This window comes from Poecile atricapillus, chromosome 6 (genome assembly GCF_030490865.1).
Source record: "Poecile atricapillus isolate bPoeAtr1 chromosome 6, bPoeAtr1.hap1, whole genome shotgun sequence".
In the NCBI taxonomy this organism is placed as follows: Eukaryota; Metazoa; Chordata; class Aves; order Passeriformes; family Paridae; genus Poecile; species Poecile atricapillus.
Window position 1 is genome coordinate 4,123,069 of NC_081254.1, and position 10,220 is coordinate 4,133,288.

The 10,220-nt window shown below is 43.7% G+C and overlaps 1 protein-coding gene across 5 annotated transcripts in view; it reads right to left on the reverse strand.

Annotated features, from left to right (window-relative positions):
- HERC4 (HECT and RLD domain containing E3 ubiquitin protein ligase 4) overlaps positions 1-9,417 on the reverse strand; it is a 29,208-nt gene extending 19,791 nt beyond the window's left edge. For 2 of the 5 annotated variants that reach the window (XM_058841200.1, XM_058841196.1), the window contains exons 1-6: positions 9,280-9,417; positions 8,354-8,500; positions 6,913-7,198; positions 4,059-4,218; positions 2,888-2,964; positions 647-868 (exon numbers count right to left, since the gene is read on the reverse strand). In XM_058841200.1, coding sequence (XP_058697183.1) covers positions 647-868; positions 2,888-2,964; positions 4,059-4,218; positions 6,913-7,138 — 685 coding nt within the window. In that variant the 5' untranslated portion in view covers positions 7,139-7,198; positions 8,354-8,500; positions 9,280-9,417. Of the gene's footprint in view, positions 1-646; positions 869-2,887; positions 2,965-4,058; positions 4,219-6,912; positions 7,199-8,353; positions 8,501-8,621; positions 8,757-9,279 lie in introns of those variants that run through there. The other 3 variants (XM_058841197.1, XM_058841199.1, XM_058841198.1) reach the window with 3 other exon arrangements.
- Positions 9,418-10,220: the final 803 nt, after the last annotated feature.

Below are 10,220 nucleotides of genomic sequence, written 5' to 3' on the forward strand. Positions count from 1 at the left end.
AAAATCTGAACTGATGAACCATCTATAGATTATCCATTACTAAACTGTGTATTCCAGGACCCTGACAGCAAACAGTGCCATCCTGGAGCCCTGTGAGCAGACACTGTGCATGTAACACAGCCAATAAAGAAACAATTTTTTTGTCTGACCTACCACTTGTTAAAAATCATCGAGTGTCATCCACCTAGCAGAGGAAATTTTGGAAATGGTTAGCCAAAAATTGTGAATGAGTATCAAAAGTGGCCTGAGAAAGGAAAGTAAAAGTAAATGACAGTAAAAAATGAAGATGCCTTAAATGTGACTACTAAGGACAACCAATTAGTTTTGACAGATTACTGCTTTTGCCAAGCAATTTCATCCACATAAAATTCAGTTCAAACTGTATCTACTGCACAGTATTTTTAATTCAATCCCATTAAGTCACAGGAAGATGTAGAACAGGCAAAGAATGCAAGTGAAGCAGGCAAGAATTTCAACATTATGCTGCCAGCATTCTCACTGCAAAACAGCTGAGGAAAACACCTCTGTGTCTTCTCTCCATGCAACCTCACGTGGCACTGGCACACTCCAAAAATACTGAACAAGGTTTCTTCTCCCTGGATTCACAACCCAAACATGAAATCCTCCTGAAGCAATGCTTACTTACCATTATCATCGTTAAGACCCAGCTGCCCAAATTTGTTGCGTCCCCATCCAAAGATGGCTCCAGAAAGAGTCAGTACAAAACTGTGAGCTCCTCCTGCTGCAATCTGTGCAAAAGGGATTCCCAGCAGAGATTTAATCATTTGTGGTGAGGTTTGTTTCTTATACTCATAACCTAAGCCCAGCTGGCCACATTTGTTTTGTCCCCAGGAAAACACTTCACTTCCTGTTTGAAGGAAAAAATAAACAACCAAGAAATACAATTAATATAGTTTAATAATACAATGTTTATCCACTGTAAGAAAAGCTAAAATTAGACTGTCACTCTTCAAATATTTTTGGGTTTGAAAATGCATACAAATTACTGACTTCTGAAGCTAAGCATTCTTGTGTAATTTGCAGGCATTCAACTCAAGCATTTAATCAGACTGGAAGTACTTAAATCACATTGAAACCCCTCAAAACTGCTCTTAACATTCCTATTTCACCAGTGCTAGATCAACTGAGTTTGGTTATCACAAAGCAAGACACTGCTCCATGGAAATTCCACTACTGCACAGATGTTTATGCAGAGATCTGTTAAAGCTGCACCCTGGACATGGAAAATTTTTCAGATTTCCAATCAAAAGAATAGTTTAAGGTTTTCTGAGGCAAGATACTTAAATTTCCACACACAATTTAAGAGATGTATATTTTTAAATCCTGTCTTCATTATATGATCAATGAAGCACAAAGTTTGTGACGTCATTTGACACCTTACAAAGAAAAAAACATTTTGAAGAATGACAATCAAAGACCTAAATTTTGTTTCTAAAAATAAAATATTCTCTTGAACAACCAGTATTTTGCCAAGGTATAGACTGTCCTAAAGATGAACACAAAATAATTTACTTTGGCTGACATGATATGTTTTCAAGAGCAGTGTTACCTTCAAAATGTTTCCTATGTCTCTCACATCTCCACCTTTCCAATAACAGTTTTATCAAGCTGGGGAAATAATGAAACCCATCCTCTGGAGCAGTACTGATCTCTCAGATTTTATTTATTTATATTATTATTAACAACTCAACCCAGAAAACCCTACAGGGCATGTCAAGAACAGAAAGGGAGCTGCAAATCCATGAACTGGCAATAAAATAGTGATGTTGTATTTAAAACACTGAGGGAATTTTAAATCACAAATTTCTGTGATGCTCTTGCACCTTTGACCAATGGAACATTAACAACAAAACTCTACCACTCCCCACTTTCTACTGCAGATCTTAACTCAGACAAAGGGTTACTGCTCTTAAAGCTCTGCCTGCCCTGAAAACAAAAGCATTTATTTGGGTTCTAATGCTAATTACACCTGGGAATACATGATGGCACAGGAAATGCTCAATATGAAGCCATGAAGAGTCACATACAGTATCCAGGCACATATAACCAGTATAAAAATATATATTTAAAACTACTGTATTTAAAGCCAAAAAAAAAATCATTCAGCATACAACGATCACCTGCCTCCCCACCGTTATTTGGCTCCTATTTTAAACACAGATTGTTCACAAACTCTGACAAACTACAATCTTCATGGAATTCTAAGTTGCTAAATTCCCTTTAAACCTTTTCAGCTTTTCAGCAGCCACTTCTTCCCAGTGGAAGTTTTGGCCACAACTCTCCTATCTCGTGATGAGACAAGCAACAAGCAAATTTAAATTCATTTTTGTTTCTGGAGAGCTGCAGTAACCAGACATGCAGGACAAGTGAGGCCAACTCAGCACGTGCTCACAGCCCCAGCAGAAATTTGAAGTTAGGTATTTAAACTTTCAAAAGGTGGCTTGTGTGTGACGTGGCATTTGAGCTATGGAAGCACCAAAAACCAGAGGCTTTGCCATAATAAAGCACACAAGGAAATCACTCCTGTAACTTGAGGGTACAGGTCAAAACAGACCAGGGACAGAGCAACATCCCAGCAGGATGAGAAAGATTTGGGACCAAGAAAAAGAAACAAAATAAAAAGGAAGTTACATGAAAGCCAGATGATAAAATTAAAAAAAAAAAAACCAACACACACCCCCCCTGAAGACATAAAAGCACAACTCAACATGTGTTTGTACATTTGTTTTTCAAATTCAAGCTTCCATTGTTAAATTGTCTAATAAACATGCTTCCTTAAAAAAAAAAAAAAAAATAAAATAAATGTTGAAAACTTTTGAATTCCCTGGTAAGAAACTGCACAAAACTTCAGGAGAATATGGCTTACCTTTTGAGAGTGCTAGAGAGTGATAATAACCACAAGCAACTTGAACAATCTGGATCTCTGATAAGCTTTTAATATTTCTATTGGGGTAAGAAAACAGAAAAAGAATTAAGCTACCAGATCATGGTATGAAATTAATGCTAACATATAAAATGAAGTATATTAAACTGAATATGAAGTATTTCACTGAAGTATATTAAACATTCTAGCTTTAATTAGATGCTATTTAGTAAAATCTGAAGTCAGAACTGCTTCTTCTCTAAACCTTTTAAGGTCAGGTTCTGTGTTATTTTCAAATAGACAGAGTCTGTAAAAGTCCATAATGAAGAACTGGGGAGGTTCAGGTGCTGGGAGGGCCATCTCACACAGCTGAAGGGAGGGAGGAATGAATACAGAATACAAGAGGAAACTCCTTCTTACTTTCTGGTTTCCAAAACTGCAGTTTACAGAGCTAATACATGTTGCACAACATTATAAAGAAGCTGCAAATTCACCCACAAGTGCACTAAAACTAATAATGCTTTCAACTTTGGATGAGAAAGAAAAGTTTCTAAAGGGCCTGTGGGCCTTCAATTTTGATGTAGATAGAACACTTTTAATATTATAATCATGAATAATTAAGGTTCCAAGGAACTGTTAGTTTTGTGTGTGGACTTCATGTAGCTGGAATGTTCATGGCATTTTGAAAACAAGCCCTTGACCCTGGCCAATATGAATTTTTTTAACTAGAAGGTGCATTATTCTATCAAAGCTGAAAAGCTTTAGGGTGAAAACCAAAGTACAAAGACTGAACAGCAAATGTACCTTCTTCAAATTGAAAGTTTAACACTCTACTTCTCTTCAAGTATTCTTAAATGGCATTCATACTCTTAAAACACCCATCCTACTTTTCCAATGTAAGTCTCATCTTCAGTGGAGGATTATTTAAAAAATAACACAAAGAAAAACACCCCAAAAAGCAGCAAACCAAACCAAGCACACCTGTAACACATTTCTAACATCAGATGACATTTTGAGAAAGGAAACTGTCTACAAACAGCATTCAAGTATCACAGCTAATATACATTTTCTATATTTATATGGCTTTACCTGTAACAACAGAATAGCCTCACCAATATGATTTAAGCACATTATTTTTAAAAAAGAAGGCAATTTATTATGTACTATTTTTAACCTGGGCACTCTGACGCATTCCTCTGTTCCTGGCAAGCCAAGCTGTCCATCAGTAGCCAGACCCCAAGCATATACCTGACCTTTGTCATTTAATGCAAGAGTGTGGGCTTCTCCACATGACACAGCTACAATATTTTGGGCATCCAGTGCACCAACATGTTCTGAAAAAAAGAAATAAATAAAATTAGTCGGTTTTAAAAAAATAAATAAATAAAAAAGCTAATGACAAGCTAGGCTTGTTCCAAACAGTTTACACAGTACTAAGACTTTAGCTGGCATGACATTCAACTGATCCCATAAATTCTGCTAAAACACCCTTTATTTAAAATTATAAACATGTGAATCTAGGAGAAATAAGTTAAATTTGACACCCTGAAGTCACCAAATAATGATTGTTTCTGGAGCAAAACACAGAAGTGCACGAAACCTGCTTGATTGTAATGGTTCCTTCTAATCTTGCCATCTGAAAATGAGTGCAGAAACTCAATTAACAGTAAGGTCAAACAGATTATTGTCAAATGACTACACGTGTAGACATTATGTAAGAGGAAAACATTCTACCACAGCAAATTAAATTCACCTATTCATTATTAAGAAAGAGCCTGCAAAACCAGGCAGGGCAAATTACAGACTAAAGCCACTGATTTTGCAACGAGCTACACAATGTCTTCTTTATAATGCAAAATACAGTAGAAACAGACCCTAAAGAGTAATTTTTCTAGACATACAGTGCATGCCTCTGAAAAGCATCTGTGTTTTTTTTCCAGTACCAATGCATTTGGAAACACTTGAAGCTTGGTTTTGGGCTTATCATTTGTGATCAGGAGTCTAACATTTCCATTTCAGCAGTAAGTAAAGGGGACAAATATCATCAGGGGCTGTCATTAAGGCTGGAATTTTTAATAGCTCCCTTAATACGAGACTGCTTGGACATTTTACTCCCAGTTTTCAAACACAAATTCTATTCCAGCCTAAGGATGGCACACCACTGAAAAAGCCTGTGTATCATCAATTTTACAGGCACTCTAAACACAGCCCAAGTCAACTTCAAAACAGTAGCTCACATTATCTGCAGCACGACAGGCACTCAGCTTCCAAAATAAACCAACACAGGCAGCAGATATAAGTTCTTTTTATTACATCCAGCTGGTCTGACTGAAGAGGTTACCACCCCAATTCACCCAGCAGAGCCTCCCACAGCTCTGCCGGTGGGAGAGGTCATGGAAGCGCTCTCCAGCTCGGGCACCAGCACACAGATTATTAGCTCAGGCAATCTCCTCCAGCTGCTGAACCAGCCAGCCTGACTCTGCCTAAAATGGATTAAGGGACACTCATGCAGTCCCTGTGGCAAGCAGAGCTCTAGGAGGAAAGAGGAAAGGCAGTGGGGACAAGGAGGTAGCAAAGACAAACAGTCAGCAACAAAATTATCTTCAGTTAGCAGAAACACATTCAAAAGAGAGCATCCACCCATCTGTGAAGATACCAAGCCTCTCTGCACTGTGCAGCCGAAGTTATCCCAGTGCTCTGGGCTTCATACAACACTCAGCAGTATTATCAGTAACCTCTGGGTGAAAGGAAAATTAGGGAGGACATTACAATCCTCATGTGTCTGAGCACATTTAAAAAAAAAATAAAAATTACAGCAGGTCCATTATATATGAAAGGTCGTGCAAATTAAAAGTCAGATATTTTCATTGTAACTTTTAGATTTAAAAGACAATTCAGCATAACTTTCAAAGTGGGTAACAAGTAGTCAGCTTGACATACTGAGTTTCTCTTCATGCTCATGAAGAGAATGTTTAAAGTTTTAAAGGATTAAAGTTTTAATTAAAGGATTATCAGTTTTAATATCCACATACTGTTTCCCAACAGAAGTTTACACATTAGTTTAAAAAAGTTACATCTCAGAAAAAAAAATAAAATAAAAACCGGCACCAAAACCGAAACTGTGTAAAAGAGAACTACTAAAATACCTCGTGACACCACATTTCCATTTGAAAAAATTGTGGCAAATATTGAGCCAAGCAAGTTGTAAAAGTGCTCCAGGAGTGATGAGAATGGAGTCTCAGTAAGCCTTTCCAGTTTGTGAGGTTGTGCTGTAAGCAGAGAGCAGCAGTGTTCCCTGGCTCTCAGCACCAGCTATGACTCACAAGCAAGCTCTGAAGGGAGCCCATGTGCACACTCCTCTGCAGTCCCTGCGAGATGTTTACCCACTTCTGCTCCAGAACTGCACTAGGAGGGAGCAGAAACACACACACACTACATGGGTGGGAAGAAAAAAAGCCCCAAGAAGTGTTACACAGCATCCTTCAGGCTTTTCCAAATCCTCTCCCCGTAGCGCTGCGTATGCTGATAAGCCTTTTATCAAAAGTTTTATTTTTAGTTCTTAAAAAAAGAGAACATTGCTTTAATCAGACCTGCTGTACATCACGTATTAGACAACTAAAAACACTTTTCTCTGCTGTGATATGCCAAATACTCATTTCCATCATACTCCAACAGCCAAACACATAAGTGAAGTACAACACCAAGCCCTGTATTGCATCAGGTCAGCTCCCCTTGAGATTAAAAACAGCCACTGAGTCTCCCATGGCCGTGCTCAAAATAAAAAATAGTGGCAGTGCCATGCAAAAATATGGAGGGACTGTTTCCTAGCTGTTTGTTTCCAAGTGTCACAAGAACCCATCCCAACAAAGCAATGCACTTCCTGCTAAAAACACGTCCATCCTTGGAAGAACTGCTGCATGTGAATTTGCCACATGCACAGGCAATCCTGGCTTTGGTGGAGCACAATGAAACAAAAGCCACACAAACCACCACAGAGAATCTCCACAATTCAGCACTTCTCAACTTACCGGGTCTTTTCCTGGCTTTTTCATGCCCTAGTTGTCCTAGATCATTGCATCCACATGTATAAACAGTCCCATCATCCAGGACAAAAACAGTATGTCTCAGTCCGCATCCTACATCTCTGACCCTTTTATTTAGGAAAAAGTCACTTTTTCTGGGTTCTAAAACAATCTCTTCATCAATTCCACCCAATCCAAGCTGTCCAAAAGATGCATTGCCCCAGCACAACATGTTTGCACTTCTTTTTGAGATCTTCCAACTTCACTTTTATAGAATATTCCTTCTGCGTAGCTGTTAAGAGAAAAAGGAAAATGTGTATTTTTCAGTACTGTCCCCAACATTTATGTTATTTTCTATAAAGCATGTATTCCATGAACTCATTTTCTCTATACCAATGTATTAAAACCCTGAGCAATTTTTAAGTGTGATTTGCTTTGATTCTGTAGCAAAATGCTTTCTTTCCCATTTCAGAAACAACTTTTGAGATGTGCAGGTCACTGGTTTTACATAAATTTGTCTCAAAAACTTAAAATAGCCTAAAACTTCTTTAATCCCTAATCCAAATTTACACAAACTTGCAGTTGCATCCAATTCCAATGGAAACATCTTCAAATATCTTCCAAGGAGACAGTACAGCCTCCTTTCTTTACTTGAAAAGAAATGTGCACGGCCTCGAGATCATCACCAAAAACAACTCTTGACTCATAGCTTGGAAAAAATTGGTCAGCTCTGATCAATCCAGTTATGCAATACAAAGTCCAATATGCTGTGTCAGTCATTACATTTTAAACAACTCAGAGTGAACTGAACTTACAGTTTAAAAGGAAATAAATAGCTGAAACTCAAGTCCCCAGTCTTGCACTGCAATCAACACCAGCTTCAGTCACGCTGCAGTAACAGGAGGCCACACACACACCAACACCCCCCCAAGCAAACCCACACCCCCAATCCCTAAATTACAATTATCAGTATTTGTGCTGACCAGACTCTGTACCATTTTGGAAAGGATTCAAAGCTGCCCTTCTCTTCCATTTGCAGTAGTGCATAGGACAAAGAATTGGTGACAATGTTTTTGCTACTACTTAAAAAACGCATTCCCATGATAGTTAAGTTTCCCTGTATTTTCAGAGCAATTTAAAAGTCAGTGTTATCTAATGTTAATTTACTATAAATTTTCATCTGTGACCATTATTTAGAAGACATTCTGCAGGGTCATAAGATGTATAGACTACCTAAATCCCAAACTGCTCAAAGAAGCAAGCCAACACTTAACATCTAAGCAGTACATACACCCAAGGGCAGAATTCTTGCCAGCACAACAGGATAAACTATTTTTCTCTGCAAAAATCAAAATGCAGTAAACAAGACAATTATTTTTAATAATTAAAAAAAACCCCAAAGCAACACTGAACCCAAACAGCTTAAAATAGATTGCATTCTGTTTACCTATCTCAGGAGGTGAGGCATGATCAAATATTTCCCTAGCTATATCCTACCACATTCAGAAGGGGACATCGAAACGGAGATGTCTTCATTAAGACATAGCTACACAACAGCACATGTCACACATCTGCAGCAGTGACTTGCTTCAACCTGCAACACAAGAAATTAGGAAAGATGAACTATTAATAATTCTTCGAGATTTCTGCAGTGAAGATTTAGCCCCATCTCCAACAGGAAAAAAAAATAAGCAAAGTTTTCCTCCCCATTGAACTGTTTACGTATATCCACAGAAGGCGGGGTTGTTTTGTATCGTTTTAGAGCCAGTAGCCAAAGTTCTGTACTTTGATCTGGAATCACGGCAGTCTTTCACCCCTGTGCGTGGTCATGGGAGCCAACTCGCGCCGCCAGCTGCTGGATGCTGCCGCTCGTGACGCCGGGAGCGGCGCGGAGCCGCCTGCCAGCACACACCGGAGCCAGCACCGCGCTCGCCCGGGGCCGCCGGGGCGCGGGGCGGCGGCAGGGAAGCGCCTGGAGGCTTCTCGCGGGCTGCGGCCGCTGCGGGAGCGCCGGTGCCGTGAGGGGACCCCGCCCGCCCCAGCGCTCGCCGCCGCCCCGCGTTCCCTCGGCGGGGCTCGGCTCCCCGGGCCCGCCGCTCCGAGGTGCGGAAGGAGCGGCGGGCGCGGCCCGGCGGCGGAGAAGGGGCGGCGGCCGGCCCGCTCCGCGCCCCGCGGCTGCTCGGCGGCGCCGCCCGGCCTGCTCCAACCGCCCCGGCCCGCACCTGCCCCGCGGCACCGCCGCCCGGCCCGCCCCGCTCCCGCGTCCCGCCGCCCGGCCCCGCCGCCCGAGCGCGGCCCCGGCCACTTTTCCGTCCGCCCCGCGGGGCCCCGGGGCGGCGGCGCCCAGCTCCGCCGAGGCCCGGCGGGACTCACCGGTGGCAGCGAAGCGCTCCGCTCCTCTCCTCCCCGCGGCCCGCCCACCGCAGGCGCTCGCCGGCCACGGCCGGGGCGTGAGCAGCGTGAGCAGCCCCGGGCGCGGTGACAGGGCCCGGCCGCCGCTGCCGCGCAGGCGCCGGCTCGGCGGGCGGGACCGCAGCGCCCGCTGCACCGCCCGCCCGGCCGCGTGGGCAGGGGCGGGGAGGCGGCGTGGGCCCGGCGGCCGCGGCTCGGCGGAGCCCGGGGGAGCCCAGGGGAGCTCGGCGGAGCTCGGCGGAGCCCGGGGGAGCTCAGGAAGGGCCGTTGCGCTCGCAGGCCGCGCGCGGCTCCGTTCCCGCCGTTGGGCCGTGAGGGGAGGCGGGGAGGGGACGGCAGGAGCGAGGCTCGGGAGAGGCCCGGGAGCTCCGCAGTGACGCTCTCCGCTCCTGGGCTGCTCGGGCACCGCAGGGCCGAACGCGGAGCCCGGCTGCCCCCTCCCATGGGGACTGCAGCCCTCTCGGCATGGGAACACATGTGAGAGCCAAAGTACAGAGCCCGCGTTGTGTTGCCTCACGGGTTTTAGAGTGAGAATGAAAAAAGTTGAGTGGGTTCTGGGGCAGATGAAGAAGAGGTCTTGGTACGGCGTGTTTCGTCCGCCTTGCGGAGCTCTTCAGGCGCTTGGGCGCGTGTTGCTGCTCCTTATCCGTGAGATGTACGGAGATCTGCAGAAGCCTCTGCTTGATCTCTGAGGGCACGAAAAGAACGAGAGCAATGAGTGGGAAGGAGCTGGATCCGCCGGGGGGATGCGGGAACAAAGTGTTCTTGACAGTCCAATTAAGCGTCATTAGCTCGTGGGAGCGCGGAGCCGCTCCCCGCGGCTGACGGGCGCTGCTGCGGCGGGGGCAGCTCGGCCCTCCACGGCCTGCCCGCTCCAGGCGGGGCTCTGCGGCTTTGCTCTG